The following is a 25,662-nucleotide window of genomic DNA, read 5'->3' as shown; positions in this document are numbered from 1 at the left end:
ACTCAGTGGCACATTGGGAACCGTAGTATGTTCACTAGTGGTGCATTGGGAACTGTAGCACACACAATGGCACAATGGGAACCGTAGTATGCTCAGTGGTGCATTGGGAACTGTAGTACGTTCACTAGTGGTGCATTGGGAACTGCAGTATGTTCACTATTGGTGACCTGGGAACTGTAGCACACACAGTGGCACAATGGGAACCGTAGTATGTTCACTAGTGGCGCATTGGGAACTGTAGTATGTTCACTAGTGGCGCATTGGGAAATGCAGCACACTCAATGGCACATTGGGAACCGTAGTACGGACAGTGGCGCCTTGGGAACTGTAGTACATTCACTAGTGGTGAACTGTAGTATGTTCACTAGTGGCGCCTTGGGGAGTATAGCATGCTCAGTGGTGCCCTGGGAACCATAGTACCTTCAGCGGCACTATGTGAATTGTAGTACGTTCAGTGGCACCATGGGAATTGTAGTGGTGCATTGGGAACTCTAGTACGTTCAGCGGCACCATGGGAATTGTAGTACGTTCAGTGGCTCCTTGGGAACTCTAGTACACTCAGTGGCACTATGGGAATTGTAGTACATTCAGTGGCACCATGGGAATTGTAGTACATTCAGCGGCACCATGGGAACTGTAGTACATTCAGTGGCACCATGGGAATTGTAGTACGTTCAGCGGCACCATGGGAATTGTAGTACGTTCAGTGGCACATTGGGAACTCTAGTACGCTCAGCGGCACCATGGGAACTGTAGTACATTCAGTGGCACCATGGGAATTGTAGTACGTTCAGTGGCGCATTGGGAACTCTAGTACACCCAGCGGCACCATGGGAACTGTAGTACGCCCAGCGGCACCATGGGAATTGTAGTACATTCAGTGGCACCATGGGAATTGTAGTACATTCAGTGGCACCATGGGAACTGTAGTACGTTCAGTGGCACCATGGTAATTGTAGTACGTTCAAGGGTGCTGATAACTAGGCGCCAGAGGCCTATAGGGAAGGACTACAGTTCCCAGGATGAATCTAGAACCCGGCGCTCTGGGAACCTTAGTTTTCACCGGGCGCCTCTCCTCCCCGCCAACTCCCAGAGTTCCCTGGGCCCAGAACCGGGCGCCGAGAATTGTAGTTCTGGGAGATGTTCCGGGTGTCAAAAACTACAGTTCCCAGAACCGGGCGCAGAGAATTGTAGTTCTAGGAGTGTTCCGGGTGTCAAAAACTACAGTTCCCAGAACCGGGCGCTGGGAATTGTAGTTCTAGGAATAGAGTGTTCTGGGAGTCAAAAACTACAGTTCCCAGAACCAGGCGCAAAGAATTGTAGTTCTAGGAGAGGGTGTTCCGTGTGCCAAAAACTACAGTTCCCAGAACCGGGCGCCGATAATCGTGGTTCCGGGTGTCAAAAACTACAGTTCCCAGAACCGGGCGCAGAGAATCGTAGTTCCGGGTGTCAAAAACTACAGTTCCCAGAACCGGGCGCAGAGAATTGTAGTTCCGGGTGTCAAAAACTACAGTTCCCAGAACCGGGCACAGAGAATTGTGGGTACTATAGTTCCCAGCGCCCGGTTTAGCACGCAGAGCATCATGGGAATTGTAGTTCTGACACCCGTGTTTGAGAACCAAGGCATACTACGATTCCCAGCGCCCTTTTGGGAACCGTAGTTTCAATGGGAGAACTGGAACCGGGTTTGAATCCTGGACCAATAGGAAGGCAAGAATGGGAACGAAGGAAGCTTTGGCGCCCGGTGCGCTATAGTTCCCGCCGGGCGCCGGGTGCGAATTTTATTGAAATGAATCAATAGCCGTCGTCGGCCCAGGTGACCTCATAGTCCGGGAAAGCGGCGCGGAGTTTTTCGGTGGAGACCGCATGCGGCGCCCGGCCGAAGCCCTGAAAGGTAATTAAGAATAATAATTAGTAATAATAATAATACTAATACTAATAATAATAAGATCATATAGTGTAATATAATAATAAATAATAAAATAATAAAATAATAAAATGATAATAATAATGTAGTGTAATATAATAATAATAATAATAATAATAATAATAATAATAAATAATAAATAATAAAATGATAATAATATAGTGTATAATAATAATAATAATAATAATAATAAATAAAATGATAATAATAATATAATAATAATTAATAATAAAATAAAAAATGATAATAATATAGTTTAATATGATAATAATAATACTAATAATACTAATACTAATAATAAAAAATGATAATATAGTGTAATATAATAATAAAAAATAATAATAATAATATAGTGTAATATAATAATAATAATAATAATAATAATAAGAAGAAGAAGAAGAAGATAATAAAATGATAATAAAATGATAATAATACCATAGTGTAATATAATAATTAATAATAATAAAACTATAGTGTATAATAATAATAATAATAATAATAATAATAATAATAATAATAAATGATAATAATAATATAGTGTAATTTAATTGTCCCATGGAATAAAAGGCAGTAAGAATAATCACAGGAATGATGGGAATTGTAGTTTTCCCCAGCTCTTTGGGACTACAGCTCCCATGATCCCTAGCTAGCTGGTCTACAGCCGGGGATGATGGGAATTGTAGTTTTTTCCAGCTAGGGATCATGGGAAAAACTACAATTCCCATCATCCCTGACTGCTTTTTTTCCAGCTCTTTGGGACTACAACTCCCATCATCCCTAGCTAAGAGGAACAGCAGTGAGTGATGATGGGAATTGTAGTCTTTCCTGCTGTTTTTCCGCTAGCTAGGGATCATGGGAGTTGTAGTCCCGAACAGCTGGAAAAACTACAATTCCCATCATCCCTGACCGCTGCTCCGGCTAGTGAGGGATGATGGGAACTGTAGTTTTCCCCATCTCTTTGGGACTACAGCTCCCATGATACCTAGCTAGTGAGAAAAACTACAATTCCCATCATCCCTGACGCTAGCAAGGGAATTGTAGTTTCCCCCAGGCTGTTTGGCACTTCAACTCCCATGATCCCTCGCTAGCCGGACCAGCGGTCAGGGATGATAGCTTTCCCTGCTAGCTAGGTATCATGGGAGTTGTAGTCCCAAAGAGGTGGACCAGCAGCCAGGGATGATGGGAATTGTAGTTTTTCCTGCTAGCTAGGTATCATGGGAGTTGTAGTCCCAAAGAGGTGGGGAAAACTACAATTCCCATCATCCCTCCCTAGCCGGAGCAGCGGTCAGGGATGATGGGAATTGTAGTTTTTCCCGCTAGTTTTTCCACTAGCTAGAGAGCATGGGAGTTGTAGTCCAAAGAGATGGAAAAAACTACAACTCCCATCATCCCTGACCGCTGATCTGGTTAGCTAGGGATCATGGGAACTGTAGTCCAAAGCAGATGGAAAAAACTACAGTTCCCATGATCCCTGACCGCTGATCTGGTTAGCTAGGGATCATGGGAACTGTAGTCCAAAGCAGATGGGAAAAACTACAATTCCCATGATCCCTGACCGCTGATCTGGTTAGCTAGGCATCATGGGAGTTGTAGTCCCCCCATTGCCGCTCTAGGATCTCACTCACCACGGAGTAGCCATAGACGTGGATCTTGCGGGATCCGCTCTGGCGGGAGATCCGCCCGCCGCCCAGACACTCGACCTCGAAGCCAAGCCGGGAGAGATCCTCCGAGACGCGGTCGTAGATGTCGGCTAATAATAATAATTAATAATAATAATAATAATTAATAATAATAATGACGGATCGCCCAATCGGAAGCCGCGACTGGAGTCCTAGACCCGCCTTCTCTACGTCTCAACCAATCAGAAGTCGCTGCCTGAGATCCAGCCCGCCTTCACTTGCCAGTCAGCCAATAGGAACGCAGAGCCGGCGGTCTCTCCCCGCCTCGCCAACGGAGACGCGTCGCCCAATCGGAACCCGCCACAATGTTCTCTCGCCCAATGGGAATCCAGCAACGTCGTTCTCTCCCCGCCTTCAATAGCTACAGGCCTCGCCCAATCGGAAGCCGCAACTGGCGTTCTAGACCCGCCTTCGCTTTCCACTATCCTGCGTCTCACCCAATCAGAAGTCGCTAACTGAGATCCAGCCCGCCTTCACATGCCACTCACCCAATAGGAACCCAAAGCCGGCGTTCTCTCCCCGCCTCGCCAACGCCTCTCCCAATCGGAACACGCGACAGGCGGCTTCTCCCCGCCTCCGCTATATAACGTTCCGGCGCCTCACCCAATCAGAAGTCGCAACCGGCGTTCCATCAGCGCGTCAAATACTCCCAAGCAGACGCTTCGTCCAATCTGAACCCGCTAACGTCATTCTCTCCCCGCCTTCACTATCCACCTGCCTGCGCGTCGTCCAATCGGAACCCGCAACCGGCGTTCCGTAAACGCCTCCACTATATAACGTTCCTGCGCTTCAGCCAATCAGAAGTCGCAACCGGCCTTCCATCACCGACTCAACCATACCCAAGCATAAGCTTCGTCCAATCGGAACCCGCAATTGGCGTTCTAGACCCGCCTTCACGTTCCACGAGCCTTCGCCTCACCCAATCAGAATCCGCAACCAGCGTTCCCTCCCCGCCTCCACTATCATGTCTGCGCCTCGCCCAATAGGAAACCGCAACCGTCGTTCTCTCCCCGCCTTCACTATTCCCCTTCCTACGCCTCGCCCAATCGGAACCCGCAACCGGCCTTCTCTCCCCGCCTTCACTATCATTCCTGCGCCTCGTCCAATCGGAACACGCACACGGCATTCCATCCCCGCCTCGACTAGGCCTCGCCCAATCGGAAGCTGCTACGGTCCATCTTTCCCCGCCTCCGCTGTTGATGTGTGTGCGCCTCGCCCAATCAGAAGCCGCTACCGTCATTCTCTCTCCGCCTTCACTATCCACATGCCTACGTCTCGCCCAATCAGAACCCGCAACCGGCATTCTCTCCCCGCCTCCACTGTCTACTTGCCCAATCGGAACCCGCAACCGGCATTCCATCCCCGCCTCGTCCAATCGGCACCCACAACTCGCCTTCTCTCCCCGCCTCGCCCAATCGGAAGCGGCTACGGCCCGTCTCTCCCCGCCTCCGCCGTTGATGTGCCTGCGCCTCGCCCAATCAGAACCCGCCGCCGCCGGCGTCCCCTCACCGTGATACTCGGCCCAGGCGTAGCCGCGCACGACGTCCTTTCCCGGCCCGGCGCCCGGCGTGGTGACGCGGACGAGGACGTACTTGAAGACGCCGTCGGCCTCGTCGATATCGACGTCGGGAACCCGCTTCAAGTCTCCGTCCGCCATTACTGCTCCTTCTGAGGAGAAATGAGGCGCGCCAAGGGCCCAGCCAATCAGCGCCCGACGTGACAGGCGCGGGGCCAATGGCGGCGTGGCGTGGGCTGAAGACCCACCCCGAAGGCGGGCTTGCAGGTAAGCGCAGCCAATAGGCGCGTCGCTGCTAGCAGGCGTGGCCAATGGGGCGTCGGAGGCCGCGCAGGAGGCGGGATTGAGTTATCTGATACCCAATCGTGGCTCGTCTGCTCCGCCTCAGGGGCGGGCGTTAGCATCGCCTCAGCCAATGGGCGCGCCGACAGCGCACAATCGCTTGAGCGAACTACAATCCCCATGATGCTTTGCGTCCGGGTTTAGCAGAGGGAATGGCCATGCCAAGCCCAGGTGCACCTTGGGAAATGTAGTTTCCGGCCCTGATGGCTGGAAACAAGTGGACCAGGCTGCGCCCCATAAGTGGACCAGGCTGCCCCCCAGAAGTGGACCAGGCTGCGCCCCATAAGTGGACCAGGCTGCCACCCCATAAGAGGACTAGGCTGCTCCCCATAAGTGAACCAGGCTGCCACCCCACAAGTGGGCCAGGCTGCCCCCCATAAGTGGACCAGGCTGCGCCCCATAAGTGGACCAGGGTGCGCCCCACAAGTGGACCAGGCTGCGCCCCACAAATGGACCAGGTTGACCCTCACAAGTGGACCAGGCTGCTCCCCCTCTGCCCCCCACAAGTGGACCAGGCTGCGCCCCATAAGTGCACCAGGCTACTCCCTCTCTGCCCCCCCATAAGTGGCTCAGGCTGTGCCCCACAAGTAGACCAGGCTCCCACCCCATAAGTGGACCAGGCTGCTCCCCCTCTGCCCCCCACAAGTGGACCAGGCTGCTCCCCCTCTGCCCCCCACAAGTAGACCAGGCTCCCACCCCATAAGTGGACCAGGCTGCTCACCCTAAGTAGACCAGGCTGCCCCCCACAAGTGGACCAGGCTGGTCCCCCTCTGCCCCCCACAAGTGGACCAGGCTGTGCCCCACAAGTGGACCAGGCTACTCCCCCTCTGCCCCCCCATAAGTGGCCCAGGCTGCGCCCCACAAGTAGACCAGGCTCCCACCCCATAAGTGGACCAGGCTGCTCCCCCTCTGCCCCCCATAAGTGGACCAGGCTGCTCCCCCTCTGCCCCCCACAAGTGGCCCAGGCTGTGCCCCATAAGTGGACCAGGCTGCTCCCCCTCTGCCCCCCCATAAGTGGCCCAGGCTGCGCCCCACAAGTAGACCAGGCTCCCACCCCATAAGTGGACCAGGCTGCTCCCCCTCTGCCCCCCACAAGTGGACCAGGCTGCTCCCCCTCTGCCCCCCACAAGTGGCCCAGGCTGTGCCCCATAAGTGGACCAGGCTGCTCCCCCTCTGCCCCCCCCACGAGTAGACCAGGCTGCCACCCCATAAGTGGACCAGGCTCCCCACAAGTGAAGCAGGCTTCTCCCCACAAGTGGACCAGGCTGCTCCCCACAAGTGGACCCGGCTTCTCCCCATAAGTGGACCAGGCTCCCCACAAGTGAAGCAGGCTTCTCCCCACAAGTGGACCAGGCTGCTCCCCACAAGTGGACCCGGCTTCTCCCCATAAGTGGACCAGGCTCCCCACAAGTGAAGCAGGCTGCTCCCCATAAGTAGTCCAGTGTGCTCCCCCCAAGTAGACCAGGCTCCTCCCCCTCTCCCCCCACAAGTGGACCAGGCTTCTCCCCACAAGTGGACTCCCCCCCATATTCATTTCCCACCCGCGGCCCCTTTAAGGCGCTCTCCCTCCTTCCGCCCACACGGTGGCGCTGCGGCGCTGGCATCGCTCCCTCCACTGCGGCTGCGCGGAGCCACAGGCCGGCGACACCGGGCGCTTCGGACCGCTCCAAGTCTCCCCGACCGCGCGGGGGGGAATCGGAAGAGTCCATCGGCCTTTCCCTCCTGTCCGGTGGGGGGGGAAGCGGCGGGACCGATGGTCAAACCGATTAGCGGCGAAGGGGGGGATCTCCGGTGTCCTCCCCCTCCCGCCGGAGGTGGTTGCTGCCAAGGTGACGTCAGGGCGGCGGTGGGAAGACCCCAAACCCCACCCCACCCCCGCCGGGCGCGGAGGATGGTTTGGCTCGGCTGGAGGGAAGCGGGAGAAGGACGAGACCATTGGAGGAAATAGGGGGGATTGGGGAAGACGGGAGGAGAATGGTCCATTTGTGGGGGGCGGAGGGGGAGTGGAATGGTCCACTTGTGGGGAGAAGCCTGGTCCACTTATGGGGGGCAGAGGGGGGGCAGCCTGGCCCACTTGTGGGGAGAAGCCTGGTCCACTTGTGGGGAGAAGCCTGGTCCACTTGTGGGGGGCAGAGGGGGAGCAGACTGGCCCACTTGTGGGGAGAAGCCTGGTCCACTTGTGGGGGGCAGAGGGGGAGCAGCCTGGTCTACTTATGGGGTGCAGCCTGGTCCACTTGTGGGGGGCAGAGGGGGAGCAGCCTGGTCCACTTATGGGGGGCAGAGGGGGAGCAGCCTAGTCCACTTGTGGGGGGCAGCCTGGTCCACTTATGGGGTGGGAGCCTGGTCTACTTGTGGGGCGCAGCGTGGGCCACTTATGGGGGGTCAGAGGGGGAGCAGCCTGGCCCACTTGTGGGGGGCAGAGGGGGATCAGCCTGGTTCACTTATGGGGCGCAGCCTGGTCCACTTGTGGGGGGCAGAGGGGGAGCAGCCTGGTCCACTTATGGGGAGCAGCCTGGTCCACTTGTGGGGGGCAGAGGGGGAGCAGCCTGGCCCACTTATGGGGAGAAGCCTAGTCCACTTGTGGGGAGCAGCCTGGTCCACTTGTGGGGAGAAGCCTGGCCCTCTTGTGGGGCGCAGCTTGGTCCACTTATGGGGCGCAGCCTGGTCCACTTGTGGGGGGCAGCCTTTTCCACTTGTGGGGCGCAGCCTGGTCCACTTGTGGGGGGCAGCCTTTTCCACTTGTGGGGCGCAGCCTGGTCCACTTGTGGGGGGCAGCCTTTTCCACTTGTGGGGCACAGCCTGGCCCACTTGTGGGGAGAAGCCTGGTCCACTTGTGGGGCACAGCCTGGCCCACTTGTGGGGAGCAGCCTGGTCCACTTATGGGGGGCAGCCTGGTCCACTTGTGGGGTGCAGCCTGGTCCACTTGTGGGGCGCAGCTTGGTCCACTTATGGGGAGAAGCCTGGTCCACTTGTGGGGTGCAGCCTGGTCCACTTGTGGGGGGCAGAGGGGGAGCAGCCTGGTCCACTTGTGGGGCACAGCCTTGTCCATGTGTGGGGCACAGCCTTGTCCACGTGTGGGGCGCAGCCTGGTCCACTTATGGGGAGAAGCCTGGTCCACTTGTGGGGAACAGCCTGGTCCACTTGTGGGGCACAGCTTGATCCACTTATGGGGCGCAGCCTGGTCCACTTATGGGGAGTTCCTCTCCTTTATAACCCAAGCTAGCCAAGGCTGCCCCTGAGCATGCGCAGAGTGCCTTCGTCTCCGCCCATAGCTGACCCTTGTCCTCTTTCGAACCCTAGGCTCCACGCCTGACGCCGTGGGGAGCAGCATGGAGGGCCGGCCCCACAACCCGCGATGCCTGCCCGGCCAGGTAAGACGCCCGCCTTGAGCTGCTACCTTTCATGAGGCGGGGAGTTCCCCAGATTGCATTGGGAGTTTTCCCCGCTAGCTAGGGATCATGGGAGCTGTAGTCCCAAACAGGTGGGAGAACTACAATTCCCATGACCCCTATCTAGCCGGACCAGGGGTCAGGGATGATAGGAATTGTAGTTTTCCCCATCTCTTTGGGACTACAACTCCCATGATCACTAGCTAGCAGGGAAAATTAGCAGGAAAGCAGCGAGAAAACTACGATTCCCATCATCCCTGGCGGCTGGTCCAGCTACTTAGGGATCATGGGAGTTGTAGTCCCAAAGAGCTGGAAAAAACTACAATTCCCATCATCCCTGACCGCTGGTCCAGCTGGCATGGGATCATGGGAATTGTAGTTTCCCCAGCAGTTTGGGACTCCAGCTCCCACGATTCCTAGCTAGTGGGAAAAACCAGCGGGAAAACTACAATTCCCATCCACCCTGACCGCTGGTCCAGCTACTTAGGGATCATGGGAGTTGTAGTTTTTTCCAGCTCTTTGGGACTACAACTCCCATGATCTCTAGCCAGCGGGAACACTACAATTCCCATGTTCCCTGACCGCTGGTCCAGCTACTTAGGGATCATGGGAGTTGTAGTCCCAAAGAGATGGAAAAAACTACAATTCCCATCATCCCTGACCACTGGTCCGGCTAGGTAGGGATTGTGGGAATTGTAGTTTTTCCCAGCTCTTTGGGACTACAACTCCCATGATCCTTAGCTAGTGGGAAAACAGCGGGAAAACTACAATTCCCATGTTCCCTGAGCAGCTACTTAGGGATCATGGGAGTTGTAGTCCCAAAGAGCTGGAAAAAACTACAGTTCCCATCATCCCTGACCACTGGTCCGGCTAGATAGGGATCATGGGAATTGTAGTTTTCCCCAGTAGTTTGGGACTACAGCTCCCAGGATCCCTAGCTAGTGGGAGAAACTAGCGGGGAAACTACAATTCCCATGTTCCCTGACCACTGGTTTGGCTAAATAGGGATTGTGGGAATTGTAGTTGTTTCCAGCTCTTTGGGACTACGACTCCCATGATCCCTAGCTAGTGGGAAAACAGTGGCAAAACTACAGTTCCCATGTTCCCTGACTGCTGGTCCAGCTACTTAGGGGACATGGGAATTGTAGTTTTTTTCCAGCTCTTTGGGACTACAACTCCCATGATGCCTAGCTAGTGGAAAAACTACAGTTTCCATGTTCCCTGACCGCTGGTCCAGCTACTTAGGGATCATGGGAATTGTAGTTTTTTCCAGCTCTTTAGGACTACAACTCCCATGATCCCTAGCGAGTGGGAAAACAGTGGAAAAACTACAATTCCCATGTTCCCTGACCGCTGGTCCAGCTACTTAGGGATCATGGGAGTTGTAGTCCCAAAGCGCTGGAAAAAACTACAATTCCCATCATCCCTGACCACTGGTCCGGCTAGATAGGGATTGTGGGAATTGTAGTTTTCCCCAGCTCTTTGGGACTACAGCTCCCACGATCCTTAGCTAGCGGGAAAACTACAATTCCCATTCACCCTGACCATTGTTCCGGCTAGATAGGGCTTGTGGGAATTGTAGTTTTTTCCAGTTCTCTGGGACTACAACTCCCATGATCCCTAGCTAGTGGAAAAACTACAGTTCCCATGTTCCCTGACCGCCTGTCCAGCTACTTAGGGATCATGGGAATTGTAGTTTCCCCAGCAGTTTGGGACTACAGCTCCCATGATCCCTAGCTAGCGGGGAAACAGCAGGGAAAACTACAGTTCCCATCCTCCCTGAACACTAGGGATCCTGGGAATTGTAGTTTGGATCCCTAGCTAGTGGGAAAACAGTGGAAAAACTACAGTTCCCATCCTCCCTGGCCGCTGGTCCAGCTTCTTAGGGATCATGGGAGTTGTAGTCCCAAAGCGCTGGAAAATACTACAGTTCCCATATTCCCTGAACGCTAGGCATCCTGGGAACTGTAGTTCGCAACTCCCCGCCACTTGACGCCCTTCCTCTCCCCGCAGGACCCGCACTGAGGGCGGCGCGGCGCGGCGCCCGCCCCTCCGAAGATGACCCGCACCCACCCTCCGGACCTCCTGCGCCACGTCCAGACGGCGCCGCCCTTCCCCTGCGCCATGTCGGCGGCGCCCTCCCACAAGCGCCACTGCCGCAGCTTCGACTTCCTAGAGTGGCTGGACGACGAACCAGCGCCCGGCGCCCGGCGCGGGCGCGAAGCCCCCCGAGACCCGGCGCCCCGCGCCCGCTCCAAAAGCGCCGGGCGCCACGCCAACGAGCTGCACCCGGTCAAGCTCCAGCCCCAGCGCAGCCGCATCTCCCCCTTCCAGCACGGCGCCAGCGCGCCGCCCGCCAACGCCCCGCGCCGGCGCCTGGACATCAAACCCGACCCGCCGCCGCCGCCGCGCTACGTTTCCCCGGCGCGCAGCGGCCTGACCGTGCCCGGCGCCTGGCGCCCGTCCCGCACTCCGACGCCCAGCGACACTTACGAGGACCGGGCGCCGGGAGACGACCCGAACCCACAACCGGCGCCACTCCAGGTTTTCTACGCCGGTGACGGCGCGTACGCGCCACCGCCGCGCCCGGTCCCGAACTACGCTTCCCCGTTCCTGGACGCCCACCCCGTGCGCGAGGCGCCCAGCCGGACGAACTACGTTTCCCCGTTTTACGGCGCCGCGCCAACGTACGACGCGCCAACTTTCGACGGCGCCGCAACTCCCTTTTACGGCGCCACGCCACCGGGCGCCGCGCCACCCTTTTACGCGCCGCCCTTCGACGGCGCCGCGCCCGCCCCGGCGCCCGTTCCGCGCACATACCCTCACCCCTACGGCGCCTGGCGCCCGGTGGCGGCGCCCTACCAGACCTGGTGCTACCCGCCGGGCGCCGCCTGGCACAAGCCGCGGCTGGGAAGCGAAGCGCGCAGCCACTCCAAGTCCTGGGACGACATATTGGCGCCGCGCGGGCGCCCGGACCCGCCGCTGTGGCGCGGGCGCAGCTACGAGAACATCCTGGCGCGCCACCAGGCGCCGCCGCCCGCCCTCTCTCCCGGCACGCGGCGCCCGGCGCCCGTGGTGGTGACGCTCTCCAGTTCCCCCAAACGCTACGCCGCTCTGTCCCTCTCGGAAAACTCGTTGCTGGAGAAAGCGGGCGCAAGCGGGCGCGGCGCCTGGTTCGTCACGCCGGAGATCACCATCACCGACAACGAGATCGCCGGGCGCCCGGCGCCGGCGCGCCAACGCAGCTTGGAGCAGCTGGACCAGCTGATCACGGATCTGGTGATCGACTACAAACCGGGCGCCGAGCGCCCGGCGTGCGCCAGTTCCCCGGACGCCAGCACCGACGAGGACGACGTCATGTGCTCCAACGCCCGCTGCGGGCGCACGGAAACTACGTTTCACGCCTGCCTCTACTTCAAGTCCTGCCACAGCTGCCCCACCCTCTACTGCTCGCGCCACTGCCGGCGCCAAGACTGGCGCCGCCACAAGGAGCGCTGCGCCGCCGGGCGCGCCGCCAGCGCATGCCGCAACGCGCTACGGTTCTCACGCGAAGACGCCGCCGCGCACCGGGCGTTCTCCCGGCTGGCGCGCGTCGGGTTCCTCTCCCGCGGGCGCGGCGTCCTCTTCCTCGGATTCCCCGGCGCCGGCGCCGCCGAAAACTTCCTCCGCGCCGGACTGGGCGCATTGGCGGCGGCGCCAACTTACCTCTCGCTCCGAGAAGTGGGCGCCCACGCCGCCAACCTGGGCGCCTACGCCCGGGAGTTGCAGCGCGCCGGCGAGGAGTACGACCCGGGGGAATGCTTCGTGTTGAACGTCACGGTGGCGGCGGGCGAGGGGCATCCGGTGGCGCGCCAACACGCCAAGGTGGCGCTGGCGGCCTCGGCGGCGCCGGCACCGGGCGCCGAGATCGAGACGCTGATCCTGACGCCGCCGCCGGGCGCCGGGGACCAGGAGGACCGGCGGGCGCGGGAGGTGTGCTTCGTCCACATCCAGCGGGAGCTGCGCGCCCGGGGCGTGGCGCTGCGGCGCGAGTTCCCGGAGGTCTACGGGCGCCTGGTGGCGTTTGTGGAAAGCGGGCGCCGTTTCACGCCAACCACCATCTATCCCGTCGATAAGAGGACGGGCAAGCAGTTCCTGTGCATGATCATGGCCGGGTCGGAACCCCGGACTCTGGACTGGGTGGCCAGTCCCAATCTGCTGGATGAGTTGATGTAGCGGAGGCAAGTGGCGGGGAGTTCCACTGGAAGAAGGGACCAAAAAACACCAGAAATGGGCTATGTTTTGATGCAGTTTGGGCATGGTTTTGGGTTCAAGTAGCAGGGAGTTCCACTGGAAGAACGGACCAAAAAACACCGGAAATGGGCACCGTTTTGAGGCAGGTTGGGCATGGTTTTGGGTTCAAGTGGCAGGGAGTTCCACTGGAAGAATGGACCAAAAAACACCAGAAATGGGTGCCGTTTTGAGGCAGGTTGGGCATGTTTTGGGGTTCAAGTGGCAGGGAGTTCCACTGGGAAGAACGGACCAAAAAACACCGTTTTGCTGCAGTTTATGGGATGTTTCTGGCTTCAAGTGGCAGGCAGTTCCACTGGGAAGAACGGACCAAAAAACACCCTTTTGCTGCAGTTTGTGGGATGTTTCTGGGTTCAAGTGGCAAGGAGTTCCACTGGGAAGAACGGACCAAAAAACACCGGAAATGGGCTCCGTTTTGCTGCAGTTCCTGCGACGTTTCTTGGTTCAAGTGGCAGGGAGTTCCAACAGAGAAAAAATCAAGACATGGGCTCCATTTTGCTGCCGTTTGTGGGATGTTTCTGTCTTCAAGTGGCAGGGAGTTCCACTGGGAAGAACGGACAAAATCACACCAGAAATGGGCTCCGTTTTGCTGCAGTTTGGGCATGGTTTGGGGTTCAAGTGGCAGGGAGTTCCACTGGGAAGAACGGACAAAATCACACCAGAAATGGGCTCCGTTTTGCTGCAGTTTGGGCATGGTTTTGGGGTTCAAGTGGCAGGGAGTTCCACTGGGAAGAACGGACCAAAAAACACCAGAAATGAGCTCCGTTTTGTTGCAGTTTGTGGGATGTTTCTGGCTTCAAGTGGCAGGGAGTTCCACTGGCAAGAACGGACCAAAAAACACCAGAAATGGGCTCCGGTTTCTGCTGCCGTTTGGGCAATGTTTCTGGGTTCAAGTGGCAGGTAGTTCCGACGTCCAGCCTTTGAAAATCCCAGATTTGTACGCTTATTTTGGATCATTCTTTTGGATCCTCATTATTTGTTTATGATGGAATCATGGAAATTTAAAATAATTCAAAATAATGCAGAATAATTCAGAAATTCAAAATAATACAGAAGTTCAAAATAAGAGAGAAATTCAAAGAAATTCAAAATCATCATCAGAAACTGGGACGAAAATCGGCCCAAAAAATGGACCTTGATGACTATTTCTTCCCGGAATGCCAAATTTGATCGCTATGTTTTATCGGACGATTACTATTATTGGTGAAGATTATTATTATTATTATGGTTTTTATTATGATTATTTTGTATTATTATTATGGTTTTTATTATTATTATTTTGTCTTATTATTATGGTTTTTATTATGATTATTTTGTCTTATTATTATGATTTTTGCACTTTGGAAGGCTGTCGAAACAGCGCAACCAGCACATTGAATATCGTATCGCCTTTCCTTTGACGTTCCTGGAAAAGGATCAATATTATTGGTATTATTATTATTAATGATTATTTATTATTATTAATAATAATATTATTAATAATATTATTATTAATATTATTATTAATTATTATCGTTATTTTATTAATTATTATTAACATTCGTTCTTGTTGCTAGTATTAATAATATTAATTATTGATGTTGTTATTTATTATTGTTTTAATTATGGATGTTATTATGATTTATTATTAATAATATTAATTTATTATTGTTGTTGTTTTTATTATGATTATTTTGTATTATTATGATTTTTGCACTTTGGATTGCTGTCGAAAACGGCGCAAACGGCACATTGAATATCGTATGAAGAAAAAGATACATTTCCTTTGACGGTTCTGGAAAAGGATCAATATTATAATATTAATATTATAATATTAATATAATAATAATAATAATAATAATAATAATAATAATAATAATAATAATAAAAAATTTTATTTATATCCCGCCCTCCCAGCCAAAGCCAGGCTCAGGGCGGCTAACGACAATAAAACAGTACAAAAGTACAGCACAAACAACACTCTAAAATCATTCATTAATGATTATTTTGTGAATTATTAATTATTATCATTATTTTATTAATATTTGTTCTTGTTGTTGCTAATATTAATAATATTGATTATTGTTGATATTGTTTTTTATTTTAATTTGGGATGTTGTTATTATTTATTATTAATAATATTAATTATTTATTATTATTATTATTATTATTATTATTATTATTATTGGAATGTGATGAGATAGCAAACTGTCAAATGGGCGCATCAGACGAAGGAATTGTACGTCAAATGCCAAATCCTATCAAAATCCTATTTTTTCCCCCCTTGAGCGGCTTGTAAATGGTGCGGAATAGACTACTGCATTTTGATTAATTATTATTAATTGTTATTAACTAATTAATTAATTAATTAATTATTAATTAATTAATTATTCCTTATTATGGTTTCTTATTATTATTATGGGAAGGTCGATGCGACGAGCTGTAAAATGGGTGGAATTGTACGTCGAATGCCAAAATCCTATCAAAAGGTTATTTTTTTGTGTGTAAATTGTGCGGAAAAAAATGCATGTTGATTATTTATTTCCTTAACGAAAGAAGAAATATATCTATATATATATATATATAGTTGCCCAAATCTTGAAAAGGTATTTTCTGCTGGAGAGATATAAGAAGCATGTCTATGTCTGTTTCTATGGAAAGGTATATAAAAAAAGGAGAATTTATTTGCCTGGAATAAAGACGAAACGGAACTCGAACTCGCAACTGTGGCATTATTATTATTATTATTATTATTATTATTATTATTATTATTTTATTTATTTGTATTATGATGCCCTTAATTTATTTATTATTTGTTTTTATTATTTATTTATTTATTTTATTATATTGATATTGTTATTATCATCATCATCATCATCATCATCATCATCATTATTATTTTATTATTGTTGTTGTTGTTGTTGTTATTAATTTATTTGTATTATGAGTAGCCCTCAATTTACTTATTATTATTATAATTTATATTTATAATTATAAATTATAATTAATTTCATTATTATTTACTGTACAACTAGTATTTGCACACGATTCATTCTTCATTGATTATTATTTCCACTTCCTTTGCTTATGATTAATTTATTTGTATGATGAGTTGCCCTTAATTTATTTATTATTTGTTTGATTATTATGAGTTGCACTTAATTTAATTATTATTTTCTATACCACTATTATTTGCACACGATTCATTATTCATTATTATTTCCACTTTATTTATGATTAATTTATTTGTATGATGAGTTGCCCTTAATTTATTGATTATTTGTTTTATTATTATTAGTTGCACTTAATTTAATTATTATTTTCTATACCACTATTATTTGCACGATTCATTATTCATTGATCATTATTTCCACTTCCTTTATTTAGGATTAATTTATTTGTATTATTAGTTGCCCTCAATTCACTTATTATTTGTTGTATTATTATTATTATTATTATTATTATTATTATTATTAGTTTCTCTTAATTTATTTATTATTTTTATACAACATAGAATGATTTGATTCTTAAATAACATTAATACATATGAATAACACTAATATAGTAATAATATTAAAATAATATAAATACATTGATATAAATATATTAATATTTATTAATAAATATATTAATATTAATTAAATATTATTTGCATTAAGAGTTGCCCTCAATTTACCTATTATTGGTTATATTATTATTATTATTAGTTTCCCTCAATTTATTTATTATTTTTATGCAACATAGAATGATTTGATTCTTAAATAACATGAATACATATAAATAACACTAATATATTAATAATTTTAAAACAATATAGATATATTAATATTTATTAATAAATATATTAATATTAATTAAATTAATTAATTAAATATTATTTGTATCATGAGTTGCCCTCAATTTACTTATTATTGGTCATATTATTATTATTAGTTTCCCTTAAGTTATTTATTATTTTTATACAACATAGAATGATTTGATTCTTAAATAATATTAATATATATTAATAACACTAATATATTAATAATATTAAAATAATATAAATATATTAATATTTATTAATATATTTATTAATAAATATATTAATATTAATTAAATATATCGATATAAATATATTAATATTTATTAATATACTTATTAACAAATATATTAATATTAATTAAATATATTTATATCAATATATTTAATTAATATTAATATATTTATTAATAAATATATTAATAGTACTTAAATATATTGATATAAATATATTAATAGTAATTAAATATACTGATACAAATATATTAATACTTATTAATATATTTATTAATAAATATATTGACGTTAATTAGATATATTGATATAAATATATTAATATTATTTAATTATTAATTACTATTATTTTATAGATTCATATATATTATCAATTCTCCCCTTTTGATGGGAATTCTAGCACTGCCTGGGAAGAAGGCGCCTGAAAACTACAGTTCCCAAGGTGCACCTGGGGCTTGGCATGGCCATTCCTCGGCTAAGCCTGGACGCAAAGCCTCATGGGGATTGTAGTTCGCTCAAACGATTGCGCTGTCGGCGCGCCGATTGGCTGAGGCGAAGCTAACGCCCGCCCCTGAGGCGGTGCTGCGCGGCAGACGAGCCACCATTGGGTAAGGAGGCCCTAGCGGCGCGGCGATTAGCTGAGGCGCCTATCAGATAACTAAATCCCGCCCCCTGCGCGGCATCAGACGCACCATTGGCCAAGCCTGCTAGCGGCGCACCTATTGGCTGAGGCGCCTGTCAAAGAACTTAACACCGCCCCCTGCGCGGCATCCGACGTACGATTGGACACGCAGCTCACAGCGACACGCCCATTGGCTGAGCCTACCTGCGCCGGCCTATCAAAGAACCTAATCCCGCCCCTGCGCGGCACCCGATTGGCCGCGCCATCGAGAAGCGACGCGCCCATTGGTTGAGCCTACCTGTCATCGACGGGTGGGGTGGGTCTTCAGCAGACGCCAAGCCGCCATTGGCCCCGCGCCTTTGAACGCGGACGCTGATTGGCCGGGTCGTTCCCGCGCCTCATTTCTCCTCAGAAGGCGCAGCAATGGCGGACGGAGAGCTGGAGGCGCGTCGCCGGCGAAGATATCGACGTCTTCAAGTACGTCACGACGCCGGGCGCCGGGCCGGGAACGGACGACGTGCGCGGCTCCGCCTGGGCCGAATATCACGGTGAGGCGACGCGCGCAATGCCGGGGGCGACGTCTGATTGGGCGAGGCTAGTCACGTGGGATGTGGAGGCGGGTTCCGATTGGGAGGTGGAAAGCGAAGGAACTTAGGCCGCGACTTTTGATTGGGTGAGGCTTGGATAGTAGAGGCGGGAGCGGCTTCCGATTGGGCGCGGCGGAGAGGAGGCGGGGAAAGAACGGCGGCGGCGGCTTCCGATTGGGCGAGGCGCAGGCAGGTTGAGAGTGAAGGCGGGCGCAGAAGCCCGGTGGCGAGTTCCGATTGGGCGCTGTCGGAGTGGCACCTCAGCCTCGCGGCCTCATTGGTCCGCAGTGTTTTGAGTTTATTGTGAATGGAAGACGCCACGTGGGTTTTGCTATAGTAATCAGATGATTGAGTAATGTATATTATTATTATTATTATTATTATTATTATTATTATTACAGTATTATTATTATTAGATATTGATGTAACCAAATAATATAGTAGACTAGAAATAAAAGATTGCTAAATAGGATATATGGTATGTATTTTATTATTTATTATTATTAATATTATTAATATCATTATAATTGTTATAATTATTATGATTATAATAATAATATTAACCATTATTATTATTATTATTAGATATTGATGTAACCAATTAAAATAGGAGACTAGAAATAATTATATTTTATAATTATTACAATTATTATGATTATAATATTATTAACTATTATTATTATTAGATATTGATGCAACCAAATAAAATAGGAGACTAGAAAGGAAAGATTGCTAATTAGGATATGTATATAGTATGTATTTTATTATTTATTATTATTATCATTATAATTATTACAATTATGATGATTATAATAATAACATTAACTATTATTATTATCATTATTAGATATTGATGTAACCAAATAAAATAGGAGACTAGAAATAAAAGATTGCTAAATAGGATATGTATATGGTATGTATTTTATTATTTTATTATTATTAATATTATTATTAATATCATTATAATTATTACAATTATTATGATTATAATAATAATATTAACTATTATTAGCATTAGCATTATTAGATATTGATGTAACCAAATAAAATAGGAGACTAGAAATAAAAGATAGTATGTGTATATAGTATGTATTTTATTATTAATATTATTAATATCATTATATTTGTTACAATTATTACGATTATTATAATATTAACTATTATTATTATTATATATTGATGTAACCAAATAAAAAAGGGGACTATAAATAAAAGGTTGCTAAATAGGATATGTATATAGTATGTATTTTATTATTTATTAATATTATTAATATAATTATTACAATTATAATAATATTAACTATTATTATTATTATTATTATTAGATATTGATGTAACCAAATAAAATAGGAGACTAGAAATAAAAGATTGTTAAATAGGATATGTATATAGTATGTATTTTATTATGTATTATTATTAATATTATTAATATCATTATAATTATTACAATTATTATGATTATTATAATATTAACTATTAACTGGGCCTGAGGAACCCAGCTAGATGAATGGGGTAGATATAAATTATGATGTAGTATTCCGGTCCAAAAAGATGGTATCAGAAGCGAAGTTTTGTTGTACGGTTGATAATCAATATGTTAAAATTTATAAAAATTATTATATCTATCTATCTATATCTATATATCTATATCTATCTATCTATCTATCTATCTATAATCAATATGTTAAAATTAATAAAAAATATTATATCTATCTATCTATCTATCTATCTATCTATATCTTTATATCTATCTATATATCTATCATCTATAATCAATGTTAAAATTAATAAAAATTATTATATATATATCTATATATCTATATCTATCTATCTTTCTATTCTATCTATCTATCTATCTATAATCAATATGTTAAAATTAATAAAAATTATTATATCTATCTATCTATATCTATCTATCTATCTATCTATCTATCTATCTATAATCAATATGTTAAAATTAATAAAAATTATTATATCTATCTATCTATCTATCTATCATCAATATGTTAAAATTAATAAAAATTATTATATCTATCTATCTATATCTATCTATCTCTATCTATCCCTATCTATCTATAATCAATGTTAAAATTAATAAAAATTATTATATCTTTCTATCTATCTATCTATCTATCTATCTATCTATCTATCTATCTATCATCTATCTATAATTAATATGTTAAAATTAATAAAAAATATTATATCTATCTATCTATATCTATCTATCTATCTATCTATCTAGGACACACTTAGTGGGACGCACAAGTCTATAAAAATACCAAATTATCCAACTGGTAATTCCAACTGAGGAAGAGTCCTGTGTGCCTCTTAAGCTTGCGCACTCTAGCATAAAATGAAAAATACTAAATAATTGGTAATTCGAAGTGATGAAGAGTCCTGTGGAACCCCCAAGTCTGTGCCTGTTCCCTATTTAGGGAAGCTTTTAATTTTTAATTGTAGTTTTAATTACTGTGTTTTCAGGTTTGTTTGGAAGCCGCCCAGAGTGACTGGGGAAGAGATGGGCGGGGAATGAATGAATGAATGAATAAATAAATAAATACATAAAATATAATAATAGTAAATAAATAAAAATAAAATAATAATAAATAAATAAATAAATAAATAAATAAATAAAAATAAAATAATAATAATAATAATAAATATCATCATCATCATCATCATCATCATCATAAAATACAACAACAACAACAATCTGCCAGTTGTCCGGTTATAAATAAATTGTTGTTGTTGTTTGTTGTTGTATAAATACATTTATTGTTGTTGTTAATTGTTGTTGTATAAATTTGTTGTTGTTATTTTGTTGCCTAAATTGATTATTGTTTTGTTGTTATAGTGTAAATTTATTGTTGTTGTTGTCCTATAAGGATCCGTCTTATTGCAAGGGCATTATGATTATTATATAAATTATATATATTATATAAATATCATTACTATTAGGGTATAAATATTATTATTATTATTATTATTATTATTATTATTATTAATTATTATTATTATTATACCTTCCTGGCTGCTATTATTATTATTATTATACCTTTCTGAAGGACCTCGAACCCTGGCTGGCATCATCCCCGCAAAGGATTCTGGGAGATGTAGCTTGAGGCCCTCTAAGACACCCTCTAGCCCCCAAAGGATTCTGGGAGATGTAGTTTGAAGTGTCTAAGTCGCCCTCTAGCCCCCTTTCAACATGGCATCCCCGCAAAGGATTCTGGGAGATGTAGTTTGAGGCTTCTAAGGCCCTCTAGCCCCCCCCAAAAGAATTCTGGGAGATGTAGTTTGAGGCTTCTAAGACACCCTCTAGTCCCGCAAAGGATTCTGGGAGATGTAGTTTGAGGTGTCTACGGCGCTTTGCCCCCAAAGAATTCTGGGAGATGTAGTTTGAGGCTTCTAAGACACCCTCTAGTCCCGCAAAGAATTCTGGGAGTTGTAGTTTGAGGCTTCTAAGACACCCTCTAGTCCCGCAAAGGATTCTGGGAGATGTAGTTTGAGGCTTCTAAGGCACTCTATCCCCCCCAAAGAATTCTGGGAGATGTAGTTTGAAGTGTCTAAGTCGCCCTCTAGCCCCCTTTCAACATGGCATCCCCGCAAAGGATTCTGGGAGATGTAGTTTGAGGCGTCTAAGGCTCTCCAGACCCCCAAAGAATTCTGGGAGATGTAGTTTGAGGCTTCTAGTCCCCCAAAGGATTATGGGAAACGTAGTTTGAGGCGTCTAAGGCTCTCTAGCCCCTCCAAAGGATTCTGGGAGATGTAGTTTGAGGCTTCTAAGGCGCTCCAGCCCCCCCCCAGGAATTCTGGGAGATGTAGTTTGAGGCTTCTAAGGCGCTCTAGCCCCCCCAAAGAATTCTGGGAGATGTAGTTTGAGGCTTCTAAGGCGCCCTCTAGCCCCCAAAGGTTTCTGGGAGTTGTAGTTTGAGGCTTCTAGTCCCCCAAAGGATTCTGGGAAACGTAGTTTGAGGCTTCTAAGGCGCCCTCTGGTCCCGCAAAGGATTCTGGGAGACGTAGTTTGAGGCTTCTAAGGCGCTTTGCCCCCCAAGGAATTCTGGGAGATGTAGTTTGAGGCTTCTAAGGCGCTCTAGCCCCCCCAAGGAATTCTGGGAGATGTAGTTTGAGGCTTCTAAGGCGCTCTAGCCCCCCCAAGAATTTTGGGAGATGTAGTTTGAAGTGTTAAAGTCGCGCTCTAGCCCCCTTTCAACATGGCATCCCTGCAAAGGATTCTGGGAGATGTAGTTTGAGGCTTCTAAGGCGCTCTAGCCCCCCCAAGGAATTCTGGGAGATGTAGTTTGAAGTGTTAAAGTCGCGCTCTAGCCCCCTTTCAACATGGCATCCCTGCAAAGGATTCTGGGAGATGTAGTTTGAGGCTTCTAAGGCGCTCTAGTCCCGCAAAGGATTCTGGGACATGTAGCTTGAGGCTTCTAAGGCGCTCTAGTCCCCCAAAGAATTCTGGGAGATGTAGTTTGAGGCTTCCAAGGCGCTCTAGTGCCCCAAAGGATTCTGGGAGATGTAGTTTGAGGCCTCTAAGGCGCCCTCTAGCCCCCAAAGGATTCTGGGAGATGTAGTTTGAGGCTTCTAGTCCCCCAAAGGATTCTGGGAGATGTAGTTTGAGGCTTCTAAGACACCCTCTAGTCCCGCAAGGGATTCTGGGAGATGTAGTTTGAAGCTTCTAATCCCCCAAAGGATTATGGGAAACGTAGTTTGAGGCTTCTAAGGCGCCCTCTGGTCCCCTTTGAACACAGCATCCCTGCAAAGGATTCTGGGAGATGTAGTTTGAGGCTTCTAAGGCGCTCTACCCCTCCAAAGGATTCTGGGAGATGTAGCTTGAGGCTTCTAAGACACCCTCCAGTCCCGCAAAGGATTCTGGGAGATGTAGTTTGAGGCTTCTAAGGCGCCCTCTAGTCCCGCAAAGGATTCTGGGAGTTGTAGTTTGAGGCTTCTAGTCCCCCAAAGGATTATGGGAAACGTAGTTTGAGGCTTCTAAGGCGCCCTCTAGCCCCCAAAGGATTCTGGGAGTTGTAGTTTGAGGCTTCTAGTCCCCCAGAGGATTATGGGAAACGTAGTTTGAGGCTTCTAAGGCTCCCTCTGGTCCCGCAAAGAATTCTGGGAGTTGTAGTTTGATGCTTCTAAGGCGCTCTAGCCCCCCAAAGAATTCTGGGAAATGTAGTTTGAGGCTTCTAAGGCGCTCTAGCCCCCCCAAAGAATTCTGGGAGATATAGTTTGAAGTGTCTAAGTCGCCTTCTAGCCCCCTTTCAACATGGCATCCCCGCTAAGGATTCTGGGAGATGTAGTTTCTACGGTACCCACATCCCCGCCAATGATCCCGGGAGTCGTAGCGCGCGAGACAAAAACCCGGGTTCGAGACACGCCCGCCGTTTTAATTCGCTTTATTCAATCTGCGGAAAGAGGAGGCGGGCCGCCAGCTGAGAGGCGGCTCCTCCCGCCCGTCCGGCGCCGGGCGGGATGGCGGGGGGACCCCGGGGCGCCCCCCGGCGCCCCCCGCCTTTCGAGGCTTTGTCCTCACTGCGCCTTGGGGCCCTTGTCCAGGGGTTTCCCGATCTCCCTCCCGCGGAGTTTGAGGCCTGGGGGAGAGAGGAGGTTGGTCAGCCGCGCGATCTCGAACCCGGACCCCGGACCCGTTCTCGAACCCGCAACCCGTCCTCGAACCCGCAACCCACTCACCGATGGCTCTCTCGATCTTGCCCAGCACCTGGTTGTTGGGGATGGCCTTGCCCGATTCGTAGTCGGCAATCACCTGCGGCTTCTCGTTGATTTTCTGGAAGAGAGAGAGAGAGGGTTGCGGGTTCGAGTCCCGATCCCGAAAGAACGTTGCTTTTTTCAAGTCTATTTAATAATAATAATGAAATAATAATAATAATGAAATTTAATTATTAATAATAAGAAGAATGAAATTGCGCCGGAGGAAACCGTGAAAAATCTATTTCGATGGAAATAAGACGGGATGTTTCGGTTTCTTGGCGTGTCGAAAAACTGAATTTTTTGAAATGAAAATTTGATTTTTTGAAAAAAAACAGCAGCGGCTGTTTTTGGAATCTGCTTTTGATTCCGTTTTATTTAATCATTTAAATAAATATGAAATAAATATTGTTATTTATTTAATATGATTATTCAATAAAATTAAAGAAGAATGTGATTATTAAATACAATTTTATTTTATTTAATAAAAAACTGAATAAAACTGAATAAGAAACGGAATCAAAAGAATCTACTTTTGATTCCGTTTTATTTAATAATTTAAATAAATATGAAATAAATATTATTATTTATTTAATATTATGATGCAATAAAATTAAATAATAATATTATTATTAAATAAAATTTTATTTTATTGAATAAAAAACTGAATCAAACTGAATAAAAAACGGAATCAAAAGAATCTACTTTTGATTCAGTTTTATTTAATCATTTAAATAAATATTATTATTTATTTAATATTATGATGAAACAAAATGAAAGAATAATATGATTATTCAATAAAATTTTATTTTATTGAATAAAAAACGGAATAAAACTGAATAAAAAACGGAACCAAAAGAATCTACTTTTGATTCCGTTTTATTTAATCATTTAAAGAAATATGAAATGAATATTATTATTTATTTAATATTATTATTCAACAAAAATAAAGAATAATAATTTTTCATCCTTACCGTCGCCAGGTCCTTTTGGGTCAGCCCCTTGCCCTGGCGCCCTTGCTGGATGACTTTGCCCACCTCCAGGGGCACCCGGTCATGGTGCAGCTCCTCCGTCTCCCGGTCCAGCTTGGCCGTGTTCTTCGTGATGGAGTGCTGCTTGTTCTGGCCCGCCGCCCCTGTGCGGAGGGAGAAAGCCAGGCGGCGACGTCACTTCCTGTCCAGACAGGAAGTCGCGACGCGCGGGCGACGTCGCTCTCTCTCCCCCCCCGGTTAAAAACAACAACACATGCTACCTATGTCTCTCTTAAAAAATAATAAATTACTTATTATAAGTAATTATTAAAAAATTATTATTATTTAGTTTATCCCACCCTGCGCGGCGACATCACTTCCTGTCCGGACAGGAAGTCGCAACACACGAGCGACGTCGCTCTCCCCCCCCCCGGTTAAAAACAACAACACATGCTAGCTATGTCTCTCTTAAAAAATAATAAATTACTTATTATAAGTAATTATTAAAAAAGAATAATTACTTATTTAGTTTATCCCACCCTGCACGGCGACATCACTTCCTGTCTGGACAGGAAGTCGCGACACGCAGGCTACGTCTCTCTCCCCCCTGGTTAAAAAC

General features: G+C 46.6%; 3 protein-coding genes across 3 annotated transcripts in view; 1 reads left to right on the top strand and 2 right to left on the bottom strand.

The window, feature by feature from the left end:
- Nucleotides 1-1,755: 1,755 nt before the first annotated feature.
- Nucleotides 1,756-5,312, bottom strand: PHPT1 (phosphohistidine phosphatase 1). Its single transcript, XM_083422743.1, has 3 exons — nucleotides 5,116-5,312; nucleotides 3,553-3,677; nucleotides 1,756-1,887 (listed from the first exon to the last, which is right to left on the bottom strand). The coding sequence occupies exons 1-3, from the start codon at nucleotides 5,261-5,263 to the stop codon at nucleotides 1,795-1,797; spliced, it is 366 nt and encodes a 121-aa protein (XP_083278869.1). The 5' UTR covers nucleotides 5,264-5,312; the 3' UTR covers nucleotides 1,756-1,794.
- A 1,677-nt stretch (nucleotides 5,313-6,989) lies between these two features.
- On the top strand, nucleotides 6,990-13,093 carry AJM1 (apical junction component 1 homolog). Its single transcript, XM_083424388.1, has 3 exons — nucleotides 6,990-7,293; nucleotides 8,765-8,835; nucleotides 10,867-13,093. Exon 3 carries the CDS (start codon nucleotides 10,912-10,914, stop codon nucleotides 13,066-13,068), a length of 2,157 nt encoding a protein of 718 aa, XP_083280514.1. The 5' UTR covers nucleotides 6,990-7,293; nucleotides 8,765-8,835; nucleotides 10,867-10,911; the 3' UTR covers nucleotides 13,069-13,093.
- Nucleotides 13,094-23,750: 10,657 nt separating this feature from the next.
- Nucleotides 23,751-25,662, bottom strand: part of EDF1 (endothelial differentiation related factor 1) — a 6,164-nt gene continuing 4,252 nt past the window's right edge. The window contains exons 3-5 of the mRNA XM_083422754.1: nucleotides 25,047-25,207; nucleotides 24,058-24,151; nucleotides 23,751-23,957 (exon numbers count right to left, since the gene is read on the bottom strand). Of these exons, the coding sequence (XP_083278880.1) occupies nucleotides 23,896-23,957; nucleotides 24,058-24,151; nucleotides 25,047-25,207 (317 nt within the window). The 3' untranslated portion in view covers nucleotides 23,751-23,895. The remainder of the gene's footprint in view (nucleotides 23,958-24,057; nucleotides 24,152-25,046; nucleotides 25,208-25,662) is intronic.

The sequence above is a fragment of the Podarcis tiliguerta genome, assembly GCF_965153285.1.
Source record: "Podarcis tiliguerta genome assembly, chromosome: Z".
NCBI lineage: Eukaryota > Metazoa > Chordata > Lepidosauria > Squamata > Lacertidae > Podarcis > Podarcis tiliguerta.
Note: the sequence above shows the minus strand (reverse complement) of the source record. Positions and strands in the feature narration are given on the sequence as shown.

Coding starts and splice junctions, on each gene's coding strand:
- AJM1 (XM_083424388.1), top strand. CDS start 10,912: ATGACCCGCACCCACCCTCCGGACCTCCTGCGCCACGTCCAGACGGCG.
- PHPT1 (XM_083422743.1), bottom strand. CDS start 5,263: ATGGCGGACGGAGACTTGAAGCGGGTTCCCGACGTCGATATCGACGAG. Junction 3,678..5,115: donor CGCCTGGGCCGAGTATCACG/GTGAGGGGACGC, acceptor TATTATTATTAG/CCGACATCTACGACCGCGTC. Junction 1,888..3,552: donor ACGTCTATGGCTACTCCGTG/GTGAGTGAGATC, acceptor ATTACCTTTCAG/GGCTTCGGCCGGGCGCCGCA.